General features: G+C 39.1%; 1 protein-coding gene across 3 annotated transcripts in view; it reads right to left on the bottom strand.

Moving 5' to 3' along the window:
• tpk1 (thiamin pyrophosphokinase 1) overlaps positions 1-13,130 on the bottom strand; it is a 233,636-nt gene that overhangs the window by 56,291 nt on the left and 164,215 nt on the right. For all 3 annotated transcript variants that reach the window (XM_007253533.4, XM_007253535.4, XM_007253534.4), the window contains exons 4-5: positions 12,737-12,806; positions 166-238 (exon numbers count right to left, since the gene is read on the bottom strand). In XM_007253533.4, coding sequence (XP_007253595.3) covers positions 166-238; positions 12,737-12,806 — 143 coding nt within the window. The remainder of the gene's footprint in view (positions 1-165; positions 239-12,736; positions 12,807-13,130) is intronic.

Here is a 13,130-nt window from a genome sequence, read left to right as displayed (position 1 = left end):
AGAAAAAGATGCATTGATATAAATAATGAGATTTATGATTTTAAAGAACCTTTTTAATCTCAGCACAAAATCTAAGCCTCAAATTCTTTATCATGGACTATAACCTGAAGCTAAAGAGAACGAGGTACAATTAAACTCTCAAGAATGTAGAAGAGGATACAATACCTTTTCTGAATAGAAGGCCTTGACATCTGACTGAATGGAATCAAAGTCCCCACTTATGTAGTCTGGTAGAAAACTATACAATATGAAAGAGAGAGAGAAAGAGGGAGAGAAAGAAAGGGGAAGAGAGGGAGAGAGAGAGAGAGAGAGAGAGAGAGAGAGAGGAAGATGGGGATTAGAAAAGAGGAGAAAAGCAGTTAAAAAGAAAAGTACAATTTGGGCAGTCATCAGTTCCTTTATTTAACCGGAATGAATCCGTTGGCGTGACGAGGCCGATGGAAAGCTCCGGTGACAGGCTTCTAGTAAAAGCCCTTCAGGGCCTGCCAGTCACCAAAGCTATCTGTCCTCCGACGTGACAAAGGCTGCAGACAGCCTGCCTGACACACACTGAATTGATATACACACGCTTGTCTACCTTGTGTCCCCAAATATTCACAAATAGCCGCGATTGTGAGCTCGTGTAGATGCACCAGATTTCCGGGATGCCACAAGATGGGCTGCACTTGGCCGAATTGAATATTTTTCAGAGGGAGCGTGTGTAGATCATGCCGCAACCCCCTCCCCTTCCCATGCACCCTGCAAAAGCTCGAAAAGAAGCAGAGCAGGGCGATATAGCTGTGCTATCTGGAGGTATTAAAGCATCACTGCTGCGATTTCACGCTCGAGTGGCTGCTGTATGTAGCCGTGAAAGGAGCAGGCCTGCAGTGGCAGGCTGCTTAAGAGTGATACCGTACAGGATTACACCGCTGCCCATGTCCGCTTCGTGCGGCTCCACTGAGGCGGCTACTGCCGAGCAGCACAAACAAACCTTCACGTCCAGATCTCGCTCAAAAAACTCAAACTAGGACAATAAATGGACTTTTATACATTTTTAATCACAGCGCTGTCAATCACTGTCAGAAACACCATAAGCAAATCAGTTTGAAGCAAACGTGTGATGAATTAATAATGCACAAAGCTAATTGGTGATACATTTTCCATTTATTTACATTAATGTTAGCAACATTAGCTTGCTTTGCAGCACCAGTGCAAAATGAAATAACTTTAATATTTCTTATAATAAAAGTGTTAAATATAGAGATAACAAAAAAGGTTTCTTAACAGAGAAATCTGGTGTAAAATGGACTTTGGGTGTAGTTAAATATGATAACAAATACACATCTTTGTAGAATAGCCCAGCTCTATTCACTACTAGTATTCTGAAATAAAGTGCTTTTAGCCGATGCTGCCAACAGGCTTACAATGCTAGCGCTTTGCCCATACAAAGATACAGCTATTTCTACACCATTAATAAGACTCAAAGAAGCTCCACATTTCATCTGTAAATTAAAAAAAGCATAAATGTTATAGTGATACTACCAGCAACAGCTGGAATTTTGCATTTCCAGTTCTCAGTGCGTCATTTTAAATGTCAGGTTCCTCACAAATCAACCAATAAAGTGTGGAGCTACTCTGAGCATTGTGAGCATGTTGGGAGTATTGGCTAAAAGCAATGTATTTCAGAATGCTGGGGGTGAACAGAGGTGGGCTATTCAACAAAAGTTTGCTCTTGTTATCATGTTTCATGTTTCACTACACCCCAAGTCCATTTCACACCGGATTTCTCCTTTAAATTGCCTAATAATATTTAGAAATAATGTGTCTCAGTATGATGAATCTTCAAATAATTTAAAGGTTCTAGGAAGAGTCCATTCTATACACATTAAGTAAAGGTTCACAACTGTCTTTCTTAAACATGGTTTTTTAGATAGCATAAAATGGTTACTCTAAGACAACATTTGCTTGATTTTGTCGAACAATGTAGTGTAATTGAATGGAAAACAAACAGCTGCTGGTGTCGTGCAGGGTCTTCATTCACCAAGTTGTGTACATGAAAGCTGGGCGAACTCCGCGGCCTAAGGCACTATGCACAACACTTGTAATTGGTCGGGAGCCTAGGCAACAGGCAGTTTAAAGCGCAGTGATCATGCCAGCTCGTAAACTCGCAAAGAGGCATTCGGCTTCATGCAAAGCTTTCAAATTTAGTTTTCCATCAAGTATGCAGAGGCTTTACCTGCTAGATGACCAGCTTAACTCTTGACCAGCATAGATGTTGTTTTTGTTTGAGTTTCATGGTTTAGCTGGTCTACAAATTTGATCAACCTGAACCAGATAGACCCTCTGCATGCCCAGCTTGACCCTGCTTGTTATCCCTTCCGACTAATATGACTTGCCATATGACCGTCAAAACCAAGTTAATTGAGCAGGATGACCAGCATTACCAACAAAACCAAGTTGGTCAACCGGCATATCAAGCATGACCAAGTTCATTAAACACAGGGTACAGGGTATATTTTCACATTGGTAACAAGCTTTTTAACCACCCTAACCAGTTTAACCATCTTAAACCATCTAAAACCAGTTACTCCTGAAAGCAGGAGTTTTTTTTTTGAGCTGGATTTTTCAGCAGGGACCCCATACAATTATACATTTAAAAAATATAATAAGTGTAGCCCAGTGGCCAAACTAAGTGCATATGATTTGGCATACCAGACTTTGATTTGTAATGCTTTACATTTTAACCCAAATCTGAACCCTTGGTTTGATTGTATTTTACATTTTGACCCTCTGTTTTGTTTCCCCAACAAAAGATCTTTGGGCAACCTTGTTTTAATACAATACTGGACCATGTTAGAAAATTATTTCTCAAGAAGAAAACCCCTGCATCCATGAAGAAGGTAAAAAAAAACATGGGAAATCTTCCCATCAAGGTCTTATAATGTTTAGACTCTGAAACTACACCAGCCATGACTGATATCTGACTTCACTAAAGCATTCATGAAACCACTCCTGAATTATTTTAGATAGTGCTCAAGAGCATTATCATCTCAGAACATGGAAATACAACAAGGAAACATGGTCTGTGCTATAGGGGGCTCCATGTAGCACATCATATAGCATGTGCTTATATTCCCCAGCTGTTATATTGCTATGCAGAGCAATCATCAAACCTAATGACTTCGCTGAGATGGCTGCCCATGTCATTATGGTCCAACATCACGTGTGACAGTTGACTACGGCCTCCTTTGGCTTTGCTTCGATGTAAAAATGTCGGGGAAAATATAAAAGACGACCTATAATGGACCATATGTCTTTCACTGCTCAGTGGGTCCAGGTTTCGTAAGCATTTTGAAAGGTTATGAGTATTTCTTTGTATGTTAGTCTTGGATATAAAAGGATTTCAAACAGCAGTCATGCCCATGCACTACTGTAATGTGCACAATGTGCAGTACATCTAGAAAAAGAAAAAATAAATGATCTACTGATTTACTTTCGCAATATTTCATTTGCAAGCATATTTATTCTATTCCAATGAAGCTTACTGTTGGTATTCCAACTTTGGGTGTACTAAATATTTGGCAATCAAAATTATTCAGCTGAAAAAAAAAGACATAATTTTAAGTAATATTGTAGTGTTCACTCTAATGTTATTATTATTATTTTTTTCAACACTGGCAACAGGCACTGTGGAACGGAGCCAACAAACATCAGATTTAAGTTAATTTTTACTCTATACTTTCATAAATTTAACGAAAAAAAGCACTTAGCATTACTTATCACTCTTGGCATCGGTTTATTACTTTTCAACAAACTGCCTGTTGCTGTTTTCCAGCTGAAAGAGGAGTTATATCGGGCTAGGATTGTAATGTTAGCTGAGATAATTTAGCTTTAGCGTTTGTTTATTTGTTTGCCAAAAGACATTTTCTCTGTGTAACCTTCAAGTTACATGTTAATTTATGATAAGAATAACCTAGTGTAGGTAAATATATGATTAAAATAGCACTGCTGAGATAAATATATTGTGAATTCTTGGTATGTTCGCTGGGATAAAAAGTGTTAAGTGTTCAAGAAACGTGTGTTCAGTAATTTAGCATTCAGCAAAATGTTTCATTTACTTTGGTTTCAGTTTCTGCCAAATATGTTCATTCCACTGCATCCATAATTATAACTGTGACCAGTGTACTTGGAATTTGCCCAGTAATTATCAGTTTTCTTTGGAAATGTTAGATACAGTACATCAGGGTGCTTTGAAATATCATATCTAGTGCCCACCTATTTTACCAGCAAGCATTTTGATCAGAATTGATAAGTACATGGTCAAAATTAGTCAAAAGTCGCGTGAACACCCTTTTATTCCAGAAATGGAAAAAACGGCTTTCAAGATGTTCCAGACATAGCCTAAAAGATGGGCATCCTCACCCATTACTTGCTGGGGTATTCTGATATGCCATTTCCTTTCATCCCTGAAATAAAAGGATGTCTTGCAACTTTTGACTTGTAATTGCAGGGAAAGTAATCAGCCACCAATGTTGTGCAGGGTCTTTGTTCACATTAAAGCTGGATAAAGGTACTATGAAAAATGCTTGTAATTAGTAGGGAGCCTAGGAAACAGTTTAAACTGTAGATAAGTACATGGGAAGCAAAAAGTCGCAGGAAGACACTTTTATTCAGAAATAAAATATAGCAAGTTTCAAGATGGCACCCATGTTCCCAGACATAGCCTAAATGAAAGGCACTCTAATCTATTATTTGGTGGAATATTCAGCTATGCCATTTGCCCTTTTGTTAAATTTTAAATAAAAGGGTGTCCTGCTACTTTTGACTCACCTTGTACAGCTGATGCCATTTACGAGTGTTCACAAAAAAGTCGTCAGTTTAAAAACAGACCTGTAAACAGGTGTCAAACACTGGTCAATGCATAAAAAATGTTATCAATGTATGTGTTTCCCCTTGTCTAAAATCCAATAATCTATTACCAGACTCTTCATCTTATGAAGAGTTGCTTTTCACCAATAAATCACTCCGTTACTGATTTCCCACAAGATCTTTCACTGGTATTGATTCAGAAGCATATGGTTAAACAGTTGTGCTTTTGAAGAAGCAGCTGTAGTGTGATAAGACCCATTGCCTGTGTTCTGGCCTTCTCATTTCGCAGCTGGACCAGACACCATAAATAACCTTCAGCTCAGACAGGTCAGTGGCCACTTTAAAGTGGAGTTAAATGAGACCTTTCCTCTTGACATTTCAGCAGCAAATGACACTTCCCTCTGCATTTGCCCGTGAACCTCCAATTGGAGTTCAAACACGCCTTTCTCCAATTCAAATTAAAGTGTCACTTAAGGTTAATAGTAATGCGAGGACAGGACCGCCCCTGTAAACGAACTCAATTTAAGGTGGAGCTGCTCAAATTACGATATCGGAATGGAGCCGTTCCAAAAGATCGCTCTGAAATAAAGCTTAAGAGCGTGACCAGAACATCTGTCGCTTCTGATGGTTGATGCTTTTTGTCACGGCACAAACAGACAGAATCAGAGACACAGGCTTCGGCTTGCTTGTTTTTCTTTGTTACTCACCTGCCAAAAGAAGACGCAGGAGAGCAGCTATATAGAAAACTTTTAGTCCGGCACACAGGATCACATTTCAGCAGGTAACTATTTCATTTCAAGGTGGTTATATTGAATTCTATTTCATATTGAATCTGGCTATTTTCAACAACAGACCAGGAACGATTATTTAAATAGCACTCAATAAGGGTGTCCATTCCAACTGAATAGACTTTCATTTCTCTAGAAAACAGGTTTAAATCTTATTTAATTGTTTACCTGTTATAACAATTTTTAGATTTTAGGGAATGTCCAATGTAACACAATGTAGAGTTGTCTGGCTGTTATTTTTGGCCATGCATTGTATAAAAATATAACTACCATTATGCCTTACAAAGCATGGCTAGTTTTACCCACATCCAAGCTCGGACTGATTCTACACCACTCTTTTTTCCAACTATGGGTTATTTATTCTGAAATGCTTGAGAATGACTGGCTTAGACCTTCTTAATCATCAAAACAGACAATAAGGCTTTGATTTTGCCTTTAGATTGATGAGAAGCTCCTCCACAATCAGCAAAGGTCACTGACAGAGTCAAATCAACAACAAGCCAGAACCACACAACAATTGTGGAAATTATTCAGAACATACAAGATGTTTCCACTGCCCAGGTTTGCAGGTCAGTATCAGGACAAAGTGTAGGGCTGTGTGATATAACAATATTACAATATGGAAATCTTAAATATTAAAGAGGCTACATTAGGATGCACTGGAAGTAATTATGCATCACTCTCCAATTAATGCTGAATAAAGCTGGTCTACTTTTGTGAAGCACACAACATAAATTATTCAGGGAACATAGTGTAGGCCACAATATCACTACATGCAAAATGCCTGCTGTTATGGATTTTATAATAGGATAGCGGTAGAAGGAGGAGAGAGGTTAGAATGAGAGTGAAGAAAGATGATATACCGTCTCATTACTGAATGAACAGAATGCAATAAAATAATACATTGGATTTTTGACTAGGTCATCTGAACACCGTCTGAAAGGATATTACCCTCTAATGTTTTAATGCTTCTTATGCAGCACGTTTCATTTACAGCTTCCTACTTTCTCTGCCGAGTTAATTAAAGCCGGTAGGAGCTCTGACCTGTCTTCCCACAGAATGGATCTGATTCAGGTATGTTCAACTCATTTGTTAATGTTACTTTAATAAAACATTAATTGGTGCTAAAATAGTTACAATATTACTCTCTGATCTATTTTTAATCAATAATTTCACATCGTTGACAAAACAATGCGTTAATTTACAGCACACACTAGGTGCTAATACTATGTTAACACTTTCTGCCCATGTTAGCATAGCATAACCCTGACAAAGAGTGTGAAATCTGAACTAATTTCAGTCATTACAATACAAGAACATGCAAGTATAACTCTGTGTAACATTTTTCTTCAGAGTTTTTGTCAGGGTATACATGTATGTATAAACATAGCGTACAGAAAGTAAGGAAATTTGTGTTTGGAAGATTATATCTTTGTTGTATCAATGCTTTTTTTTCTCTTTTAAATGGTGCTTCATTTATAAGAAATATGCATTTGAGCTGCTGAGCTGACTAAGTTGGTTGTGCCTATAGAAAAAAATTGCCAATTTCTCTCTGCCAATGCCAAACAGCTTATTCTGCCATTGACTCGTTTGAGGTTTGACGATCTTCTTGGGACACACACTTTGTGGCCTGTCTTTGAAATCCTTCGTTATATGAAACTTGGCCTTCAGTTTGGAGATACTGGTACCAGGGCTCGCTCCAAATAATCCTGCAACTTGTTTTTGCTCTTGATCTATCCAGATCAGTCAAACATGGCATGACGCAAATTATTGAAGCAGAAACCTACCGGCCCCTGTAGTAGGACCCATGCTCACCTGGCTACTGATTGGCAGCACCTGGGGATACCAGAAGCTCAAAACAAGTGTCAACAGCAACAGTAAAATAAGCTGTTTGGAAATGGCAAAGAAGATTTGACAATTTTTTTTATGGCTGCAAAACATACTTAACTCTGCTGCTCATCCCATAAATGCATGTTCCTTACAAATGGTGCACCATTTACATTACATTACATTACATTACATTTGGCAGACGCTTTTGTCCAAAGCGACTTACAATAGTCAAGTACAATGTAAAATAAGTTTAAAGGTAAAACATCTTTGGATAGGGATAAAAGGAGGACAAAGGGGAATAATAGGATAGAGGAGTGAAGGAGGGGAAGAAGGAAATGGGGTTAGAAGTAGTTAGTGTGTTAGAGGTGTTAGGAGAGTAAGTGCTCTTTAAAGAGTTGTGTCTTCAGGAGTTTATTAAAGATAGCGAGAGATTCTCCTGATCTGGTAGTGGAAGGTAGTTTGTTCCACCATTGGGGAACTCTGTATGAGAACAGTCTGGATTGCTTTGTGTGAGTGTTTGGTAAAGCGAGGCGACGTTAATTGGAGGAGCGCAGCGGCCGGGAGGTAGCGTAAGCCTTCAGGAGTGAATGCAGGTAGGAAGGAGCTGTTCTGTCATCACCTTGTAGGCGATTGTAAGAGCTTTGAATTTGATGCGAGCATCAACTGGTAGCCAATGGAGCTCAATGAAAAGAAAAATGAACATGCTTTCCAATAGTATAACATTTATTGCACAGAAGCATTTTTACAACAAATAAATAATTTAACAAACACAAGTTTCCATACTTTTTGTGCTACTTATTTATCCTGAAGGAAATTTAGGAATATATATCATATTATTAGGAATATATATATTATCTTTATATAGTATAATTTGCGTGGCATTTCATAGATTATTCAAACTATGTAGTGCAAGTTAAAAACCAAGGACACAAACTAAACAAATGTGCATGTGTAAGTAATTTTTTTTTCTTTTTACAGCAAGGTGGAATGTATTCCCTGTGACAAGCCCAGTTGTTAGTTTTTGGAACTATTTGGCACGGATTATGTCAAGGATGAAACTGAATCTTGTGAAGCATAACTCTTATGCTTATGCTTACGATCGTAAGTTACACAGCACAAACTGGTCATAGATAATACTAAGCTGCCAAAATACTTAATAGATAAAAACTTAGACACGGGCAAACGGGCAAACTTGCATTATGAAATAATGTCATTTTTGCAGCCCCCTGTAAATAAGTAATTTAATCAATCAAATGAGTAAAAGTCAGTGGGACCTGTTAGCAGAGCCCTCCATTCGCTTAAGAGGAGCATTGAGCATCCAGACACGTTTTAGCAGGCCGCAGTAATACAGTGTTTACAGCTCCTACTCCAATAAAGCTCAGCACTCTAAAACTAATCAAAGAGCACAGAGAAAGGTCACTGCATTAATTACATTTAAAGCAATGTGAGATAATGATAGGATACGGCTCGGTCCGAGAGCAGAAACCATTGAAGATTTCCCTCGCCGTCAGTCTGCATTTGCACAAAATCACTGCGGCTGGCTGTAATTGGGCAAGGTTAGGGGTCGGCCAGTCTCGCGAAAGGCCATTACACTCTCTTCGCTGTAGAGGGGACTGGTGGGAACACATGCTAACGACAGACAAAACAAATCAAGCACTCCTCGTGTGAATGCAAAACAATGGCTCGAGAGTAGCTTGATTTACAAGTGCAATTAGCAGCACATTGTGCATTGGAGAGGGGGTCCAAAACCCGCTTGATCTCGACCATCTCTGATTGCGCTTTCCCTCCCTAAAGAGCAATTCTGCCTGGAGTGAAGCTGATTCGTTCCAAAAGAGCCTCTCTTCCATTTCCACATTATCCACCCTTCCTCACACCCCCGACTCTCTCTCTTTCACACACACACAACACTGGCTTTTGTTTACTCTTCAGAACTGTTCAATCACTACCCCAAAAACCCCATTCCCAGACCAGCCAGTGCCGGCACGGTGGTGACTGTGCACATGGCTAACTGTCAGGGAAAGAAGCGAAGGCGCAGTTATGACAGCTCGAAGGAACATTTACTGATGATGGAGGCATCAGAGGAATAGAACTTTGACAGGTACAAGTGATTTGATGGATGGTGACACGCAAGAAGAGTGGCCACGCGCACATATTCAAAACGTGGTTTGTTTTCAGGAATATCCTTTGAGGCGTCTTTGGCAGCGCTGCGGGGAGCTGATAAGAACGACGTGGATTTTTTTAGAGCACGCTCAGAGCGAACCTTTCGCTAATGTTCTCAACGGATCATTATGTTCTCAACGGATTTTGTTCACGCGTATTACACACATTTTTACATTTACTGTGAGAAATATCTGTAAAAAGAGCTTTGTTCAAGTGCTTATAGGACTATGAAAAACTGCTCAACCTGTCTGTTTTAATGCTGATGCAAGTAAAGAAGAATCTCCTCTTTTAACCTCTTGACAATATAGAGCCACCAGCATGTGTCAATCATACTCCTGATGTACCAGAAAGCCTCTTCACTTCACTTTTTAAGCTAAGCTAAGCTAACACATACTGGTGGCTAATGCTCAATAAGTGTGAGTGTCAACATAGACTTGACTCGCAGATTCGAATAAAATAAACAGTACAAAAAAGTAGAGCATAATGCTGCATTTTTTTTTTATTGAATTACATTTTGTAGACAATAGACATACTATAAAACTGTTTATGTGAACTCATTAATGTTGATGATTATTTATGTATTATATTACTAATATTTTGCTATACTATTCAGTATTTGTGGGAATCTCTAGTCACCTCTTAACTGTATTCAGAAGAAAGTGATGCAAAGATCACTAATTACTGTGGGTGTATAATGGTGCTTGAAAATTTGTGAAACCTTTAAAATGTTCTATATTTCTGCATAAATATGACCTAAACCATCAACAGATGTTCATGTCCACATGTCTTAAAAGTAGATAAAGAGAACTCAGTTAAACAAATAAAAAAAATAGTCTACTTGGTCATTAATTGAGGAAACTGATCCAATTAAATATATGTCAGTGCCAAAAGTATGTGAACCTCTTGATTTAGCAGCTAGATAAAAGATGACATTAGAGTCGGGTGTTTTTAATCAATGGGATGACAATCTATGTTAGAGCTCATCAGGCTGGAAAAGGTTACAAAACCATCTCTCAATAGTTTGGATTCCAGCAATACACAGTCAGACAGATTATGTAAAATTGAGTAAATTCAAGGCCCTCAGGAGTGGTCGACCAACAAAGATCACTCCATGAAAAGGTGTGTAATAATCTGCAAGGTCATAAAGAACCCCAGCAAAGCTTCTAAGCAACTGAAGGCCTTTCTCACACTGGATAATGTCTATGGGGTTTAATGGTGTAATATGTAATATTGGATAATTTCCTTTTTCATCTATTTTTAGGGGTTGTGTGAAAATTGATCTTGTGTGGCTCTCATTCTCTGCCTTTTATTGTTGCATGAGACGTGAGCTGCCACTCATTGGTGATTAAACGCACAGTTACTCTGATACAAGATTTTTGTGGAAGTGGATGTCCACACATCTTGTTACAGCAATACTACCCAATTCCTTTAGTGACTCCATGGCTTCAGTGAAACTTAGGAAACCATTCCTACTTCTCAACAAATAAAAAATGGATGCAAAGTCACAATAGAGTTTACATTCTTTCACACTGTTTATGGGTCGGATGGACGATTTGGAATTGATTGAACAATGGCCCTCTTTGGGCAGCAACTACAACAAGGCATGTAAATGTCTAATATGTTTTCTCATGTTTGCACGTTTCCAAAATATTTGATCTTAGTTAGAAAACCGTTGCATGTATAGTGGCTCTTGTCCATGAACTGTTTCCCTTCAGTATCATTCAGTTCAATTCAATTTGATTTATATATCGCTTTTTACAACAAATGTTATCACAAAGCAGCTTTACAGGGATACGGGTCCAAGCCTCTTATGAGTAAGCACCACAGTGATAGTGCCAACAGTGGCAAGGAAAAACTCCCTCACACTAAAGCCCAATATATTCTTCTGCGTCAAACCTACGCTGTAGCCTACGCGTATCCTGCGAGAGTGTGCTACGCAGCGGTGCACATTTATACTTCTGCGTCGCTCTGCATTTAAACTGCAAATGCAGGAATGTGTGGGTGGGGAGGCGAGGCCTGGCAGACCAATCACAGCTGGGGCTGTCCATGTTGCGCGTCGTGCTCATCAAGCTATAAAGGTAGGTTCGATGCAGATGCAGAAATTGAGCTTAAGAGGAAGAAACCTTGGAAGGAACCCATCCTCCTTTGGTCACCTCAGACAGCACAAACAAATAACAGAACAAAAACAACTGAACACAGAGATAATGGGGAGCTATAGCTTATGTAGAAACAGGTTCAGAATATGAATGTGAGTAGTTCAGGAACATATGCTTAGTGTTAATGTCCAGACAGATTAAACACTGATATATACAAGAATGGAGTGAGGCATCACAGCGAGCAGCAGAGCAATAAAGAGTTCTTCTGGGCAACAGTAACAGGGCATCTTGATATATCACAGAAGCCAAAGAGCTTCCATTTGCTTGCTTTTAATGCAAAGACTGCCAACTGGATCATCCATCTTGTGTCTCTTATGTGCCAAACTGTCTATTGTGATACCCTTCTGCACATTTACTAATTAAAATTTACATGTTACTGCACATCACAAATATATAAAAAATAATTTGCTTGTTGTATTAAGCTACAAGCAAACAATAATCAATATAACACTTTACAAAATTGCTGTAATTGGCATCAAAAATGCTGTCTCATTGTTTCTATTCAAGTTTATTCTTCAGGTTGGTTGGCTCTAGCACTTTTAGCCTAAAAGCAAATAAAAACACGGGTGCAATATGCTCTCGAATGTGTTGCTGCATTTCTCAATTTGGGACCTGAGATCTCAGTCTTATTACTGGCAGAATGGAGCCACAGGGCCTCCAAAGAGAAAAAAACAATTGACAAGTGGGGCGCCAATTTAAAAAGGGGTGTGGAGATGAATTTGGCCTGTCAGTGAGTGACAACAGGTGATGGATCTGGAGCTGAAGCTACAAAAAGCAGTCTGGCAGGCCGACTCCTGCAGCAAAGCCCTATGAGTTTACCCTTCCTGAGAGTGCTCTAATGTGCGCCATGACATCAGGACCTTGACAGCACCAGATCCATCTCTGCTCAGCAGCGGCTGCCCACGGCCCCAGCCTTTAGAGGAGTTAATAAGGAGAAGAACCAAACCGGCTCACCATTCCTGCTGACCCTCAGTGAGACGATAGAGATGGTTGGCTCCTCCATCTGCGCATGCCCGGATTATGGCTGCAACGACAAAGAAGAGACAAACTTCAGGCAAAGGATAGGTCTTGGATGTTTGACTACAACAGAGGGACAATTGTGTTCTACTTAAAAAACAATTGCAGCACAACAGAATCATGAATCAGAGTCAATCAAAGTGGCTTTGATGTGAAATGGTTCACTGTAGACACAGTTACAGACTCAAATACAGTGGTGTACATTGGGGACTGTAAGAACCACTGATGCCAGGACTACAACACATATCTAGCCAATTTAATTATATTTAATCTTCACACAACAAAATAAAATCTTCAAAATGAACAGTCATGCTACATACATCTCTTGAGT

The sequence above is a fragment of the Astyanax mexicanus genome, chromosome 1, assembly GCF_023375975.1.
Source record: "Astyanax mexicanus isolate ESR-SI-001 chromosome 1, AstMex3_surface, whole genome shotgun sequence".
Lineage (NCBI taxonomy): Eukaryota > Metazoa > Chordata > Actinopteri > Characiformes > Acestrorhamphidae > Astyanax > Astyanax mexicanus.
This window is presented reverse-complemented; position numbering and strand designations above follow the sequence as displayed.